The sequence below is a fragment of the Gigantopelta aegis genome, chromosome 4 (assembly GCF_016097555.1).
Source record: "Gigantopelta aegis isolate Gae_Host chromosome 4, Gae_host_genome, whole genome shotgun sequence".
In the NCBI taxonomy this organism is placed as follows: Eukaryota; Metazoa; Mollusca; class Gastropoda; order Neomphalida; family Peltospiridae; genus Gigantopelta; species Gigantopelta aegis.
In genome coordinates this window covers 88731600-88750708 of record NC_054702.1, presented here as the reverse complement: position 1 = coordinate 88750708, position 19109 = coordinate 88731600, and the positions used below count along the sequence as shown (strand labels likewise).

General features: G+C 33.5%; 2 protein-coding genes across 4 annotated transcripts in view; both read right to left on the bottom strand.

Annotated features, from left to right (window-relative positions):
* LOC121371346 (autophagy-related protein 2 homolog A-like) overlaps nucleotides 1–7222 on the bottom strand; it is a 97254-nt gene extending 90032 nt beyond the window's left edge. For all 3 annotated transcript variants that reach the window (XM_041497163.1, XM_041497164.1, XM_041497165.1), the window contains exons 1-2: nucleotides 6967–7222; nucleotides 1959–2127 (exon numbers count right to left, since the gene is read on the bottom strand). In XM_041497163.1, the coding sequence (XP_041353097.1) occupies nucleotides 1959–2127; nucleotides 6967–7137 (340 nt within the window). In that variant the 5' untranslated portion in view covers nucleotides 7138–7222. The remainder of the gene's footprint in view (nucleotides 1–1958; nucleotides 2128–6966) is intronic.
* Nucleotides 7223–9446: 2224 nt separating this feature from the next.
* On the bottom strand, nucleotides 9447–19072 carry LOC121372353 (26S proteasome non-ATPase regulatory subunit 8-like). Its single transcript, XM_041498656.1, has 8 exons — nucleotides 18923–19072; nucleotides 16618–16690; nucleotides 14759–14861; nucleotides 14474–14567; nucleotides 13970–14068; nucleotides 13092–13165; nucleotides 12447–12558; nucleotides 9447–9939 (listed from the first exon to the last, which is right to left on the bottom strand). The coding sequence occupies exons 1-8, from the start codon at nucleotides 19028–19030 to the stop codon at nucleotides 9805–9807; spliced, it is 798 nt and encodes a 265-aa protein (XP_041354590.1). The 5' UTR covers nucleotides 19031–19072; the 3' UTR covers nucleotides 9447–9804.
* Between the last annotated feature and the right edge of the window lie 37 nt (nucleotides 19073–19109).

The following is a 19109-nucleotide window of genomic DNA, read 5'->3' as shown; positions in this document are numbered from 1 at the left end:
GTTTTGTGATTTTAGATTTGAAAGTCTATTTAATCAAGGGTTTTACAGAATAACTTACAGTAATAAAGCAGGACGGCTGATAATGTCCATTACGATTTGAGGGGTATCCGCGTGGTATGACACAATACCCTTTGATCTTAATAAAAGAGACAAGTCTTTTTAGTGTGTCTAGACACAGAGTCCGGAGACAATCTAAATATACACCTGCCAATCAGGAACCACAGATACAGGCCATGGAAAGAAAAGACCAATTATCCAAGAAAACACTCCAATTATTATTTCAGTACGTGGGTTAATTTATGTACAAAAGATAATACAATTATTTCAACATTTTGACAGTGGTGGTTTATTTTGTATTGAAAAATAATATATACTTGAAGCTGACTTACTGGGATGGATATTATTACAGAACATTGTGATGCATCCACAAAAATCAGGTATGTTTTGTCTCTTCAGTTCAAAGACTAATTCCTGACGTGACACGTGAAGTATTACGTAACCACCAGTTAGCCAGAGGGCGTACTCACTGGGATGGTACAAAATGGCTGCGCCCGTTATATATAATAGCTGTCACATTTATCTGTTTTATTAATTAATTATACGATTATACTTGTTGATATTAAGCAATAATGTGCATTATATATCGTTGAATATGCATACCAGGCCAAATGCCTTAATTGTCCCTTCCTTTAACATATGTTTTAAATCAACACATTATAATATTAATAGATTATATTAATATTATAATGTGTTGATATTAATAATTAATTTTTTATGTTATTTTAAATGGGAAAAATTAAAAGTATCAACCATTTTTAATTTTCAATGACCCAACTAAATATTTTGAAATATACTGAAATGCACCAGTATACACACAGTGCCATATTAAACATATGTCACACATTCTATTGTCACTGGATGAGACTTTGAGATTGTGTCAACTTAAACAGAAATGCTAATGTAAACAAAGTCCACAATATAAACATAAATCAAACTAAGTTGATATAATTGGTAAACTAGTATTGTGAAATTGTTTTCCCTACCGACCTCGGTGGCGTCGTGGTTAGGCCATCGGTCTACAGGCTGGTAGGTACTGGGTTCGAATCCCAGTCGAGGCATGGGATTTTTAATCCAGATACCGACTCCAAACCCTGAGTGAGTGCTCCGCAAGGCTCAATGGGTAGGTGTAAACCACTTGCACCGACCAGTGATCCATAACTGGTTCAACAAAGGCCATGGTTTGTGCTATCTTGCCTGTGGGAAGTGCAAATAAAAGATCCCTTGCTGCTAATCGGAAGAGTAGCCCATGTAGTGGCGACAGCGGGTTTCCTCTCAAAAAATCTGTGTGGTCCTGAACCATATGTCTGACGCCATATAACCGTAAAATAATGTGTTGAGTGCATCGTTAAATAAAACATTTCTTTCTTTCTTTTGTTTTCCCTAGAAATAGTAGGTAGAGATTCTGGTGAAAATAGCTATGAAAAATGGCTGTCTGTTGCATATCATTATTTATGAATGTAATGAGATGAAAAAAAAATATATATTAAAGCTAAGTTTGTTTTGTTTAATGACACCACTACAGCACAATGATTTATTAATATCGGCTGTTGGATGTCAAACGTTTGGTGATTCTGACATGTACAGTCTCAGAGGAAATCCGCTACATTTTCATACAGGCAGGACAGCACATACCATGGCCTTTGATATGTTGTACCAGTTGTGGGAAAAAAGAGAACATATTCAAACTCAGCATCTAAAAGCAAAAGCAGTAAAGAGCACACTATAAAATTAATAAATATTACATGTAACATGTACACTGTATCTTCCCAATAAAAGTGAGAACTAATGGATCAGTGTTTTTTACGTCTGAAACACAGATGACTAAATGGACTATACAAAACATGTGAGGAGAGGTAGAGCTCATATTTAAGACATATAATGTAGAAGAAATGATTAACCTTGCTCATCCCACTGTTTGGGCTGGATGGTGAGTTCCAGCCCTGTGATCTCGATGGAAGTACTGCTGGTCAGTAGAGAAGACCATGGTATGGAAACAGAAATACTGCCAATAAAACCATCAACTATCTCCAGAGGAATGTTGAACGTCTCCAGGGCATTATTCAGAGCCTGAAATAACAAAGAGTTATTATCATATCGTTTGTTCTGTTCCAACAGTTTACCTAATATATATAAACTTTAATTGTGTAATCAAAATAGTTTGGTTAAATTCAGTCATTCAAAAATTATAAACCAATTTCATTTATAATTACTTGATTGTTCCTGCTACAGATTAAAATAAAACCTACTTTAAAATTATTTAAGTTATAAAAATATGTACATACACAAAAATATCATTCTTCAAAATCTGACACTTTAACAGTTATATGAAGTTTGTATTTAATTTCATACTGGATGAAAAAGTAGTATAAAATAATCTGGACACTGCAGCATATGTCCTCTTTTTCATTTATTAGTGCAAAGTGTAAATATACATCTACCTATACTAGTAAATTTTATTATCTCGCCTTCATGTAAAATTCTTTAATCTCATTGGTTGTTTGACGTTGGACAAATCCCTTATACCCCTGTGGGTGGAGCCAAATTCTCTTATACCCCGTCTGTAATTTCCAACAGTTTCCAGCCACCCCAGTTAATGCTAAAGCAATAATTAGATTATAAATAACATTGATAATCAATAAAGTATATTAATATCGTTTATCGATGGAACTATTTTTCATCACTGGCAAGTGGTTTCGTTCGCGTCCGCGTGGTACGGCTCCGTTAATAAATTGTTAACAATTATTGTCTGGCGTTATTTTTATTATCTGGCTATATGGTTTAACATGTCGGCAAGATAAATTCGTTGTAGAAGCATCTCTCAGGGTATATGGCTTTTTATGTACCCTCTATGTGCTCTTTTACCCCCTCGCCTTCGGCTTGGGGTAAAAGAACACACAGAGGGTACATAAAAAGCCATATACCCCTCGTGATGCTTCTACAACTTATATTCTTCCAGTCAGTTATATATTCTGCCTAACAACTAATATCCATTTGTTTTAAAGAAGATTATAAATGTACTATTAACACAGAGAATAGATGTGATTCTATCAGCTACATTCCATGTTTATATGTAAATTACACTAAATTAAAGTAAACATAATGATTTCAATTACTCCTTCATGGGATGTAAACTAATTTTCTTAAGTAGTCTTTAAAAGTACAGTCAAACCTGTCTTAAGCAGTCACACAAGGGAGTAGATAAAAGTGGCCACTTAAGACAGGTGGCCGCTGATTACAGGTTGCGACATATAGTCTTTAAAACATATGTTGTTGTTTCTTGTTTTAGCATCTTTACTGCTAATTAATGGATGTGTGCTTCACAGTTTACTATAAATAAACTTTTGACATGTCACCTCTGGAAAAAAATGCAACTGGAATGTATTAAATTAACTGTTCTCAACAAGTTTGTCTTCTCTTTCCATTTAATTATTTAATTTCTACTTCATGCAGTGTATTGTCAAAGTAAGTGCATCTACAAATGTCAAGCGCAGTCTGCCCAGAGGCAATTAGATACTTTCCATAGTCATACTTTCTTAGTTGATACACAGTAGAGATATCGGGACTGAATGGATACTAGTATTCCTGAACGTGTGAAGATCGGTTATTTTCCGCATCTTATCACTGTTGTTAAATATCCCTTGTATATAATAGTAAACATTTACTGTGGCTGCTTAATACAGGTATTTTAGCGATTTAGGATCCGATTTGGGTGGTCGCTGGCCATGTTAGACAGGTGACCGCTTATTACAGGTGCATTTACATTATAAATTGTTTGGGAGGGAAAAAAGTGGCCACTTAAGGCAGGTGACCGTTGAATACAGGTGGCCGCTAGGACAGGTTTGACTGTATACCAAACACCACAGGTAATAAAGTAATGTTCAGACATACAGTACACTTAACCCAAGCCATTCGGTCGAGACAGAAGATATCTGCTGCCGCTACATAATCTACATATAAACATCTGTAAATTAATTACACACCAGCTATACTGTCCCACAGGAAACATCCTTTTTAATACTATGAACATATTTTATTTCTGAGCCGACTGATTTGTAAATTGAACACAAAAATATATATATTTTGGGTTTTTTATTTCCGAAACACTTTTACTTTTCTTCTTATGTCAAACCAAACTGATATTATTTATAAAATACATTTTTATAATTCCAATTTTTGTCCCAATTTTTTTTTTATTACTGTATATTCACTTTAGGAAATTTATGGAGGAATAATTGCCATATGCAAATTTTATATTTTGTTTCATAATCTTTCTCCATTCATATCCATCGACATTTAGGTCAGTAATATTAGACCATTTTTTGGCCAAGGTCGGAAAAAATTAGTAAAAAACTGAAACCTGGTAGATACACTCCTCTAGCCATTCTTAATAGCATACTAAAAGTCCCCATGTATCTTCTTTGAGCTTTTACCATTATGACGTCATGACATCACTGATCTATAAAACAGTTTTTGGGCTAATTTCTACAGACCACATGAGTTTATCATCTACTTATTTACAGTGGTATCTTCATTGTTTATTAAAGGATATTGTTTCAAATAATATAGATTTTATTTTATAATGTAATCACGTCACAGTGACGTCATTTTGACTGTGGCGTCACTTTGTAAACATGTCGTATTTGAGATTCATGCGCGCCGAGAGATGTGGTGATTGGAAAGTTCACCTTGAAACAATACGTAAAATGCTCCCACATTTCCATGCGTCTGCTCACCTAGCATATGCCAAGTGTGCTCATCTATATCTTCAGCAGATGTCAACATTATTATTAACTTTTTTATGCTAATGCTATCACGTGTCAGCAAAATCAGCATGTCGCCAGTATAGGGGGAAGCGATATATTGTCAGGGCTATCATAGATATGGGTGAATAATTAAGAAAGAAATAAGTTTTTTGATATAATTAAAAGTTGGGTTTTTCATATTGTAGCATATAGGCGTCAGTTCTGGATAGTGGAATGCATGAAACTGGTGATAATGGACTTTCTGTTTCTGTTTTGTTTTGTTTTTTCTTTTTATGATTGTTATTTTTTTGTGTGTGGCCAACATGCAATAAGTACATTAATTTAAGTACATTACCTCTTTGGCATCGACTGGGTGGTGAAATAGAGTAGGATATTCAAACTGACTTTTACATTGTGGAGTTAGACCTATGCACTGTCCTTTTTATTTGGTATCTATGAATCATAAAAGTAAAGTAGAAGTTAATTTACATTAAATTAGTTAATTTTGAAGGAGGGATGGAATGTTTCATAAAACAATTTAAATACAGTTATATGGCATTGGAAATACGGCTAAAGACCACACAGATAATGAGAGAGGAAACCTGCTGTCGCCATGCGAATGGTTACCTTTTCCGATTAGCAGTAAGGGATCTTTTATGTATGAATGAAAGCATGAATGGATGTTTAACGACATCCCAGCACACAGAACATACAGACTAGCTAGGCATCTTTTATAAGCATGACCCCAAAGACCCGATGTTGTGGAGCACTGACTGGAACACGAAATAGCCTAATGGGCACACTGACGGGAATCGATCCTAGGCCGACCACGCATGAGGTTTAGTGCTTTACCACTGGACTACGTCCCACCCATAGTTAACTTTGAATACACATGTATATGTCAGTTAAATATGTTCGCGGATTGCCCTATATGGGACATACATTGTACAGGTAGGCATGTTTACAGCAGATAGGGGATTGGGGAAGAGTGTTAAAACTACATTTTAAACGAATGGAACTGCCTAATAAATTTGTTTGTTTACTTATTTTGCAGTTGTTTGGTTCAGGAATTAATTTGCATAGTATTACAATTTTATTTGTTTAATTATTTCTTTTTTCCTTTAAGAAAGACAACATTCCAGTAGTCATGTTTGTCAGTACCGTAACGTGCAAGTCAGTACCGTAAGAGGGAATAAAATCATTCATGTGTGCTCCAAATGTTATTTTATTTCATAAAATATTGATGCAACATCTCGGTTCAAACGAAGTACTTTAATCAATGGTAAAAAATTTCTACTGTATCGAAATTACCTAAAGATGTTTCTTTTAAAAGTATAAATTTTTTGCACATTGTTTGAACGAAGTACCACTTTAAATTCATTATTTATTATTTAAAGCCATTAGAAAAACAAACAAGACGCCCAAATTGTAGAAAAGCTTTCAAATTTCGTTAGGTATAAGACGTTTTGATATCGTATGTTTTGATATTACTTTGTGATTAATTTACAATAATGTTACGATACTGACAAAATGAGCGGGTGACCTAGTTTTGATACGTCCATTTATTACTTTTTTTTAAGAAAAGTGTGCTGCTAACGCTGACATATGATCCCATCGTGTTTATTCTATCAAGTCATCTAATAATTAAAAAAAAAATAGTGACTTGTTATTTTTGAAACCTGAATTTGGGACTTTAACTGATAATAACCCATATAAAATAATAAAATGTTGTAGCATCCTTGACCTTTTAGTTAAAGTTTAAAGGAGTACGAAAACATTTACAACTCTATTTTTCTTATTACCATTTGTGGGTGACCTTAACCTTTAATTTTTGTTAATGGATTGTGAAAATAAAGGATTAAAGACCACACTTCAAAAGTTTAAATGTAGTAAAGCTTTCTTTATTATTGTTGTCAGGGTGAGTAGTAATCATGGCATATATCCTTAGCCTAACTCTAAGATACACATCTATAAATTAGCTAAAACAATATTCATTCCAGGACCAGTGAGCCATGGACTGCTTTAAAGTTATTCTTTTTATTTTGTTTTTCTTTTACACCAATACTAGAAGCAGTAGATATAAATATATATTATGATCTAAAGTACATATTTACAATTATAAAGTCAGTACAAAATAAATTAAATGGAAAACAACAAATTTCACCTCAACGTCTAAATTTAGCTCTTTGATAACACCTTTTCCACTGTACAAATCAACGCTCAGCTGATCTAATGACAGTTTTTCCTTTAGGAAGTGCCCAACATATCGTTGAAGAAGATATCTACAAGCTCGTTTTTTCCATGATTCTGGAATTAAATGACTGTACCAAGGCATTGTCTTAAGTTTGACTTCAAATGTAACTGTAAATGTTAGCAAAAAGAAATAGTTTTTACAACCAAAACATTATACGCCATATTTGTTTTTGTTTTACTTTGAGAATGATAGTGGCGAGTTTAATAAGGGAGATAATTATGTTGTCTATTAGTCGCAAGTATTTCCGCATCATAACTTGTTAGGTTACACACCTCTATTTTTATTTTTTAAATTACTTTAAAGCATAATTTATTGTGTAAGTAATTTGTGTTAAAAATTTGTATCAAGCATCCCGTTTTGTAAGGGAATTATTATCATTATTAATACTATGCTCTTCTGATCAGGCAACTCCTCCACATTATTTCTTACTGTCCACTTCCATATCCTTCCAATAGCAACAGGTTAAAATATCTTGCAACTGTTTTTCACACACCTGCTATTTTTCATCAAGTAACAAGTTTTACTATGGGTCTAGTCAGGGTTCTAGGTTTAGCATTTCCGACTTCATTTATCTGATATAGTGCAGGTTGAAGCTGCTGAAGCCTAAAAAGTTATTTATAATTTGAACTTACTCTATATTTGTTATTTAAAATGCAAAGTTCTACTGTCCTTTTGGAGTCTAAAATATGGTTGTTTAAAAACTTGGTCTGTAATTAAGAGAGACCTACTGCTATGACAAGCCACCATACTTACCAGCAGGATATTTTGTACACTTACCCATAGACAGTATAGGCTTCACAACACTGCTTCTGATTAGGATCTCCACGAGTACTAAAGTACTTGGGGCACAGGTCGAATCTAGCAATACCCCGAGTCCATTCACAGGACTCGAGTACCCATGCAAGGTGGAATACAATTATCAACTATAATACAGTGTACAATATAGGACAATAAACAACGATATGTTAGCCTACACAATACAAATATGATCATGCTAGTTTCTCTTTTAAAACTGGCCGTCCGTCTTGTCACAACACATGACATATCAACCGGTTTCTAAATGCAATACAATGGCATGATTTGGCATCCATGTTCAGCACTGGAATTAAAACGCATAATGACATTTCTTTATTCCTTTATCTCATCATCATCTAGTGGCGGGTACTCGGGTCTGGGTCGAGTTTGACCCGGAGTACTCGAGTCCAATATTTTGGACTCGTGGAGGCCCTACCTCTGATGCACTGGTTACAGGGAACTGGTTGGAATAAAAAATAAATTACCCCCTCCCCCTACTGAGGAGATTCAATGATCAATTATTCCTATGACCAACTTACATTCCACCCCAACAACGGATTGTAGAATCTGGGCAGACATTCAGGCTTTTGCAGCCTTGAGAAAAGTGAATCACCAGGCTCACAGGCATTTGGGTTCCCATTTTTGCTGGGGGGGGGGGGGGGGGCAGCCTCAATTACACAAAAATGTCTGAATCTGGATCACAACCTTTATTCAGATTAGCATTACTGTCAAACAGGAGTTGCAAATGAATCACTGCACATTTTTACATGGATTACAACTAATATTGTGGGTGGAAATACATGGTGAAAAGGTTTCAGACCAGATCATCTTGCCAGAATATGTATTTTTTGCATGAATCTAGGATTTGCTCCAGCAACTGCAACCCCTTTTGTTTGCTTATAAACATGTCCTGATTTCATGGGTCTATAAAACCCATTTTTGTCCAGATGCGATAAAAAATTGTTTAGTTACATAATAGTAAATTGTCTACATTTATGTTTTATTTCATTGGACATTTGTAAGCACTTACATTTCCTGCAAAATATTTTTAAATTGATGAGCTCTGTTAGATGCCTTAGAATCTTATGACGTAACGTCTTCCCACACACGATTCAAGTCACTACGACAAATTGTATGCGTCAAGTCCTGTGCAACTAATCGCATAATGAGAACACCGCTTAAGCAACTTAAATCCACACTGACTTCTTTACCTCAACAAATATTTTTTAAAAATGAAGACCAAACCCAATGTAGTTTTGCATTTCATTAAGGCAAGACAAAATCACTGCCATACATACTTCAGATAAATGCTTTGGAAATATAAATCTCTCATGAAGTTGGAGCAGAATTTCGAGTATCATACTTAAATCTTTAATAGATGCAATATTGTTACCAAATGTCTTAAGATTAAGTCATGTTTAACTGAAATTAAAATGAGTGCACATCTTATTACTAAAAAAAAAATGCATTATAGACTCACTGATTGCCTGACCAGATCTGCTATGATAATACTGAAACTGTTATGCCAACACCCACCCTCCCCCAAAACAACAGTACAAACATACATTTTATTAAATAAAAATGAATCCACAACATAGACATCATTTTCTTTATTCATAAACAAAAGGTTCTGCCGAGTCTTTTATACCAGATGACTGACAAAGCATATAAAGACTGTCAGAGTATCAAACTGACAATGCACAGTCATTTCCACCATCATTGCTATAACACCACAAAGTTACCTTTCTACTGATAAAAAAACAAATGTAAATTTTCAAAACTGACTGGCTTGAAGATTTAAACAAAAGGATATCATGTGCAGTGATACTCCAAGAATAAGTTTTACAAGGTTTTTTTATTCTTCTTTTTAACAAAATGTCTCTGCATATCAACTTAGATTTTGTTCAAGAACATCACACTAGCATGATAATCAAGTGTCCATAATCCAGTATACTACACAATCATCTCCAGTTGTCTGGCATATTCTATTGTCTGTTCAGCGAGCAATTTAGCTGGTATCACTTCGTCAGTGTCTTTTGGTTCTTGGTTGAATGAAAAGAAATTATCAGCTCCTGTGCTCCACTTCCTCTGCAAAATGAACAATGTACAAAACATAAAGAGAAAATACATAACTTCAGATTTGATAGGAAACACATTTTTTTTTCAAGTTATTTTTGTGCTTATATTCAATTAAGGTTCAAACACGCTGTTCTGGGCACACACCTCAGCTATCTGGGCTTTCTGTCCAGGACAGTAGGTTAGTTGTTAGTGGTTAGTGAGAGAGAAGAGTGTGTAGTGTTCTTACACCTACCCACCGAGTCGTTAAAACTTGCTCTGTGTGGGAGCCAGTACCAGGCTGCGAACCCAGTACCTACCAGCCTTATGTCTAATGGCTTAACCATGACACCACTGAGGCTAATGAAACACCAACTGTATCTCAACAACACAAATATCCAATGTTTTCTGGATTAATTTCTTAGCTCAAATACCCTATAGTTACATGTTCATATTTTCACATTACAGTGGAATCTAAGCTGGATTCAATGTACCAGTAGAAAGTGCCAGAAAGGCATGTTAGAAAAAAAAAGAGGTCTACTAGCACATACGCCCCTAGATGGTAATGCAGACTTTACATTGGTTAACTGGTCTGCTAGCACATAAGCCCCAAGATGGTAATGCACCCTTTACATTGGTTAATTGGTCTTGTTGTTTAGAAGGAAGTTGGCTGTTGCTATCTGTTGAGGTAGTATGTGACATCCTTCTGGTAACATACTATATATCGGCTGACAGGAGTGACATCATGGTACAAAAATAAAATGCTGTGAATTGTTTTAATAATTATACTAAAAGACTGATTGAACTAAAAAAAATTTTTTACACTCGTCCTTTTGTAAATGTTTTTTCTGACACTCGTCTCAAGAAAATCAGAGCTCCAAGGACTGATTTTCTTGAAACTTGTTTCAGAAAAAAAATCTACTAAAGGACGAGTGTCAGAAACTATTAGACCGAAGGAATGTTCCAGAGTACTGGATTAAACAGGTTTGACACAAGCTATTGTCACTGAATGGGACTCTGTGATTGTCAAGTTCATATACCAGGGCTTCCAGAATGTTTATAAAATCAACTAGCCATGGGATCAGTGATTTATTTTTTTTTTACTAGCCACAATTAAAAAATTACTAGCCCTACTTTACTTTAAGTAAATACAATTTTACTAAATAATAGAAAATCGGATATGACACCTAAAGAGAGAGATATAGTTTAAAAACACTAACATTGGGGTTTGGGGGTCTGGGACAGGATATTCATATTTATAAAATAGACATAACTGCAACAACTAAGCCATGGGAGTGGGGCTACCATAATCTAGAAACCCTGTATACAAATCTGGATTACACAGATGTTGGTTTGGAGTCCACTGTACTTTTAACATTCTCCATAACATTATTTTACATTGATTTATATGCATGCATCTACTAGTACTGAATTATATAATCATGTTAAATTTTTATAATTCCAAATTTATAACTATTACATTAATATAAAATACTATCAACTAACAATCACAGTGCTAGCTCTGGCACTCGCCAAATTCGCCAATAGCAAATTTTATTTTGATTTGGTGAAATAATTTCATATAATAATTGATATTTTGTTAGTAAATAACTGTGTTTCAGCAATTTTTTAAGTTTAATACTAGACAATTTGGTGAAATTTTCTGGTCACCCAGAGCTAGCCCTAATCAAACCCCTTCATGGGAAAATTAATACATGGCACAATGGGAAATACTCATTCTATGATTCGGCTCTTTCCGTCAGCAGCCGAATAAGAGATTTCTAACATTTTTTTATTATTATTTTTTGTTTACACACAACTTTTTAAAAATATGTTTGGATGGGTTTTTTTCATAGATTTTTTAAACATTTACTGATTCAACATTAACAGTTGTTTTATTAATTTTAAACAATAAAGCTGAAACAATCTATGAAGTTTTTTTAGCATTGCCAAAAGTAAAATTGAGATTCATGGAGTTATGAATGTCGGTTTTGTAAGTAACGTAATATTATCTGGACCAATCCCAGCTTTTATAAAACTGATTTATATTAATTAGAATTATTATTAAACAAGATTTTATGCATTTTGTTAATTTCTTTCTATTTTGTGAACTTTCAACTACTGAGCAATCAGATATTATAAAGACACGCCAGATTTTGTTACACAAATATTGCAGTACGGTAAAATATATTTTTTCCTTTTAAATGGGCGTGTGACCTACCATGTAATATTTTCCATATTAGTTACATCTCAACTTATCAGTCTAATTTATGCTTATTTCCACTTATATTTAAGCACATGAAGTTTAACGGTTAGCTATAAGTGGTTATTGACAAACAAGTGATGTGATAGCGGCTTACACTTCCCCCATGGAGCTGTTAAAACTTACTCTATGTTAGAGTCAGTACCGAGATGAAAACTTAGCACCTTCCAGCCTTAATGCTGATAACTTAATGGTCACCCATGTAGTATTTTCAGTGTATCAACATGTTATAAAAAATACATGGGCTTTAAACTGTATAAAAGTACTGTTTCAATACCTGTAATGCATATTCCCTCATGGGTTTTTGCATTTCAAAAAATAACATTCTGGCAGCTTCACTCAAGGCTATTCTTTCATAGGCTTTCTCTATACATAAGGCAATTTCATCTCTGAAAATGAAAGGAGAAAATAAAATTAACAAATACAGTGAACTTCAGTAACTTAAAAAGGATGAGGATCAGTATAGAAAGTTTGAATTAATTGGTGTCATGTTGTTGCATTTATCACAGTATGGGCATAGCTATGTAGATGCAACGTACCCATGTAAGAACACTTTTTACCAAGCTTGAACTGAAAACATAATAATTTATAACATTAGCACCAATCTGATTTTTGAAATTTTATTGGGATTGGAGAAAAAACCCTTAGGGATGGATGTAAGATTTTGTACAGCATTTGCAAACTGGAATACTAGTACTAATTATGAACAAAATTCATCTCGGAGACAAAGTTAGCAGAGTGCAATTCACCACCAAAAGTGGGGGTAGGTGCTAAGTAGCCAACCACATCAAATGTGCTCCAGAACCCATGCTTCACTCCCAACCTATGTGGCTCAGGCTCTTTAGGCTATCATTTAGAACTGGGTGAACATTTTGGAAGCCTAGCTACACCTCAAGTCAAGTAAAATTTATAAAGCTAATACCTGATAGTATTGAGAAGAATATCTATGAAAAAGTTGTAATTTTCTGCTGGAACATTTCCTCTGGCTAAAAACACCTGTGAAATAAATTAAAACAATATTTTTAAATCACCTAAACAGTACACAGAAACACAGATATGCAAGAATACCAAAATTATTTTTAAATTAATGTTGGGAATTGGTTGGAAGTTTGTCATTGATCATAGGTTATAATCAGTTTACACCAACCATAGACTTTTGCTTATATACTTGTAATAGGTTACAATTATACTTATGTAAGAAGGACTTGAATTAATAGGATCATGATTTACTGCCATGGTCACTAGGACAGACCCTACAAATTGCTAATTTTACCTTTAATAACTTTTAAAAAAATATGTCAATACATATTTATGAAAACAAATACCTAACCCCAGCCAGGGCTCACCTTGCCCATTGCCAAATACAAAGTGGCTAAAACATTTAGTATTTGGCCTTTTTTTTTATATTAGCTATTTTGTAGTATTTTTCTAAAAAATACTCTACATATCTGAAAATTGGCTAAAAATAAATTATTCCCAGTATGAGCCCTGCCCAGCATATTAGCACGAAGTCCATTATTTAAACAGAAGAAACAACTAACTACATGTAACAAGTTCCACCACATTCAATTACAATTTTTTATAATCATCACCACATTGGTAGAGCTCAATTGATTGATTTTCAATTACAATAAATTATTGGAACATCACTATTTAAATAGAACTTTTGTATTCTTTTATATATTCAACATATCACACACATACTGTACTAACTACAAGTGAGAAATAACGGATTGCTGTAGTTAATAAAAAGAGGTATAAAAACGTAGCTTGTTTTGCAGTAGATGATACAAAACTAACCTTGTTATAACTTCCTTCCATCAAATACTGCTCCATGGACACAGGGTGCTTTATATAAATGTTTGTCTGAATTTCCTTCACTGGTAAAAGTTCAAGCTCCTGTAAGAAATAACAACGATAGGTAGTTTAATTTTCAATCACACCCATAAGAAACTAGGTAGGCTATAACTTTAAAAACAATAATATGTAACACCCTAAAATCTGTCAAACTGGCCTTGACAAAGAGCAATCAAGTAATATTTCAAACAAATGTTTCGTCCTCTCACTGTTTTGAAGATCAGTAGGTAGGTAAAAAAGTTTAGGGTCGGTGAAAATAATGAACACAAATTATGGTTGGTCGAGTAACCAGAACTACATATATATTTTTGTTTCCCCCCCCCCCCCCAAACATTAAATCCAGAATTGAGTAACTTTTACAAATTTTGTTGATGACAGTAATAAATGCAATCCTGATTTTGATCCATAAAATGTATTAAAGCAGCACTTTGTAATTTGATTACTTACTGTGTGAAATTCTGCAAGTCTGTTCTGTGATAGCAGACACAACAAATTTAATCCCAGAAGCTGGTGTTTGTATGCTGATTCTGGCAAATTGTCCCTGCAAAACAGATGGATAATACACTAAATAATCTATGATGCCTTTTAAAAATCTTTTCATGGATCCCTCGGGTTTTTTTTTATAAATGAATATAATAAATCTGCCAAAGAAAAATACTTCCTGTTATGATTATGAAGAAGTATTTTTATATAATACAGTGTATATGAAGACGTCTATATAGAAAAACTTACTTGTAATCCATGTAGTAACATTTGAGTTGAGCCATGTATCGCTCAAAAGCAGGTATATCTCGTTTGGCAATAGCCCACTGTGCTCCTATTTCAAGAACATCTCCTTGAACAAAAAGCAGAAACAAATTATAAACCTGTATTAATGGGTAGTGGATAATTCATTCACTATATTTCATCCACTAAAATATATATCCACTAAGGAATGTAACTTATTGTAAGACAATTGATCTGACCAAAAATCATGTTTCATCCACTAGATTGTTTTCACCATGTAGTTAAGATACATTTCATCCATGGGTTGAATAAATTTACACAGTAGTACTTTTAAGTTTATGACATACAATGATATATATATATATATATATATATATATATATATATATATATATATATATATATATATATATATATATATATATATATATATATATATAAATTGCTAAATTCAACTTCGCATTTTTCATAAATTTAATTTTTGGAGAATTTTAAAGTATTTTTTTTATAATCAACAATTACATAATATATGTAATAAAATTACATTGCACTGATGCAAATTTCGATAGCTTCTTTTATATTAAATGAGACAAAATTAATTAACAATAAATTTTAATTTTCACTCATCTAAAAAATTCCATGACTATTCAGGCCTAAAAAATAAAATTAGCAAATTCTTCAAAGTGTCAGACCATCGTTTTCAAACACTACAACATATTTTCACTAATATAACCATTTTTGATAATTTAAATTAGAAGTTACTCATATTTTATTATTTAGAATACACATTTTTATACATCCAGTGGTTTTTTCTAGTCATCCAGGTTATTGAAATGCCTCGGAATACATTTTTTCATAATGCAGCTACTACTGATGTGCATGTTATGGTAAGTGACACTACACTATCCCATGCTGTGCTTACATGCAACTCAAGGTTTGATTTTTTTTTCTTTCTCCCCACTGCCCCTTTCCTGTCTCTCCTTTGACTCATCTCATTTCTTCCCAATCTGCCAACTCCTCCTATCTTTCAACTTCTTTTGCTGTCCACCTCCACATCACAGTGCTCGTCTCTTGTGACTATCCGTGCCATACACCTGCCATATCCCATGAGATTTTAGCCATGGGCTTTGACCACTTTGGAAAGTGTTCAGTAGTTACTTTTGGCATGGTTATGAGGCACTTGTAACCACCTACTATGCTCCCCTATTACTAGCGGTTGTTAATTAGTGCTGTTTGTCAGACCACCTTTATTAGCACCAGAGGACAAAGATGCCAGGTGGGTGCAAGGAAGTACACAGAGACTGTACCCGTGGAGGAAGTTGAGACAGGTAGGTTATGGTGTGGACAGCTCAGATGTCAGTCGGAGGAAATTGACAGACAGGGTCGAAACTGATTGAAATCGTGGGCGAAATTGGAAAGTTTTTTTTATATTAAGTTAATGAGAATGATAGGGAGAGGGTGATAGATGAAAAAGATGAATGAAAGTGTGAGCCAGCTTTGATAGGATTTAAAGCACTGTCGTCAGCTTGATTGTCCAGCAACTTACCCACTAGACCACAAAGCTCACTAGGTTTGATCATCTTATATGACTTGATAAGAAAAATATGCCCTAGACAAGTCTGACAAGAAGAGTTAATTGACTGGTGGACATACGGATGACATCATAATATAATATGATCTGACAAATACAGGCTTTAAAAAAATATCATCTATATTTTTTTACATTTTAAAATTTAAAGAAGAAGTGAACTACTTTTTAATAAAGGTGACTGTCATTTTATTTTCATATTTTTATCTGTAAAATATTAAAGAGAATATGCCCTGCATTGTTTAAATTTGATTGTCTGTGCAGTGAAAATCCTTACTTGCAATTAGAAGTTCCTGTTTTGATGGATTTGACTCATCTGTTGGCAAAAATGTTACCGAAGTGAGCGCAACCTGAAAGACAACAATATTATGTATTTAACTACTAATAACAGATCAGTTTCATAGTCCAACATTTTTCACGAAGCTATGTGCCACTTCAAAATATATACCACATTAAAAAGGTTGGAATATTACAGTTTATTCCGCAATCACTGTATTGTGGCACTCAAACCTACTCTAGTCTGTGTATACTGGGTTGCTAGTCACTTCGTACCATGGTCATTTTGTACCACAGTCATTTTGTACCTAATTTGGTCATTTTGTACCATTGCAAAAAGTCATTTCGTACCTTGGTCATTTTGTACCCTGGTCATTTCATACCATTGCAAAAAGTCATTTCGTACCATTGCAAAAAGCCATTTCGTACCGTAGTCATTTCGTACCTTGGTCATTTCGTACCATAACTGAAAGTCATATCGTACCATGGCATAACAATTTATAATGATCACCCTGGTAGTGTCTTTTATAAAATAACATAAAATTACAAATTTGTTATTAATTTAAGGGATATTTTATCAGTGAAAGACTAAAAATTATTGCCACTTGTATAAACATTAGCAATTGGCTAATTTGGCAATCAGTAGGGTAGTTAATGTTTTAATGGTTGTTATTGTTTATTTCTTAAACAAATAAGATGCAAATAAGTAAGTCTGAAAAGAAGACCTAATAATTATAATAAATAAATAATATTTTGTTGGTCCATTATGTTGTTTTGTTGTTTTTGACTAATTATCTGTAGCCATTTCACACAAAATCGAAGTTGGCAGTTAGTAGTAAATACGGTAACCAGTCAATTCGTACCATTATAACCATAGTCATTTCGTACCCAATTTTACCATTTCGTACCTTGGTCATTTCGTACCATAGTTATTTGGTCATTTTGTACCCAAGTTTTTTGGTACCATGTTTGTTTTGTCATGTCATACCTTGGTCATTTCGTACCTCAATCATTTATTGTGCAGCTTAGTTGAATGATAGATAGTAAAATGTCAAATTACTGGTTTAAAAAATAAAATTAGACTAATGCAAATATATTGAAGCCCCATCCCTTAATAAAGAAAAAAAAAAGCAGAAAGAACAAGCAAAAGATGATATATTACTTTCATTTCCTCACGTTTCCATTCATCATTATATTAATTACCAACGAGCACCTTGTGTTAGAATAACATATCAAGATATTCTAAGACAAGCCAATCTCGGAAAAAAACTTAATTACCCATGAAGACCGTGTGTTACAAGTTTATTCATCAACAATAAAAATAAGAAGTGGCATACCATGACAAAAATAAGACACCAAGTACGAAATGACCAAACATTATGGTACGAGATGGTAAAAAGTAGGTACGAAATGACTGTGGTACGAAATGACCAAAGCACTATGGTACGAAATGACCATAAACTATGGTACGAAATGGATGGTATGCAATGACTTTGGTACGAAATGACTAGTAACCATAAATACCATATACGGCTCTTGTCAGATAAAATGGAAATAACAGTCGACAGGTATTATGGGTATCAATAACAATATGCTGCACAATAACATGTTCTGATTTTCAAACTGTCAAAATAAAGTTTTTAAAATAAAAAACCACTTCTTTTATACTATAGTCAATTTGTTTTCTATATACTGGTATGAAATAACTAGGGTACGAAATGACTGGGGTATGAAATTACTTTTCACAAAGGTACGAAATGACTAGGGTACGAAATGACCATGCAGCATGGTACGAAATGGATGGTACGATATGACTTGGGTACGAAGTGACTATGATTCGTATACTGCATGTACAAACAAATTTGGGTCTATTTTATGAATAACATTGCCAATATGTAAGTACGAAGAAAAACAAATATTAGCAAATGCCAATAAAATTAACATGTTATAATCCTTTCTTTCTTAAGTGGTCGAATACTGGGGATGTTGTTCTATTATATAAAAATAAAATTATAATAAAAGGTGTAGGCTATAGATCTACAATATATTGAATTCAATAGGCGTAAAACAGCTGACAGAGTTTTATAATGTTCAGTATTCCTGAGGACTTTTGTTTTATTAGTATTATGTTTGTGTAGAACGTCCAGGACAGTGAATCGAACGTAGAAAAAGTTTTTATTCCACAGTGAGTCTGAGTGACAATGCAATTTTGAAACTTTTAAGATCATTTGACAAAACTATACATTATAAACAAATAAGTTACAATATACAGGACAACCTCAAACTTTTAAAATTATTTTACAAACCTTTAGCTTTGTCAAAAATTCACCACATCTGTCTAAATTAGGAGGCTTTCTGTCAAATTCACGTTTTAAGTTTTGGTACAAACCCACAATTTCTTTTAAGGTAGCCATTTTGTTTTGTGCTAGTCTTGATCACAGCTAGTGTCATCATCCGGAATAACTCGGCCGATTCCGATTTGGTTGCAATGCA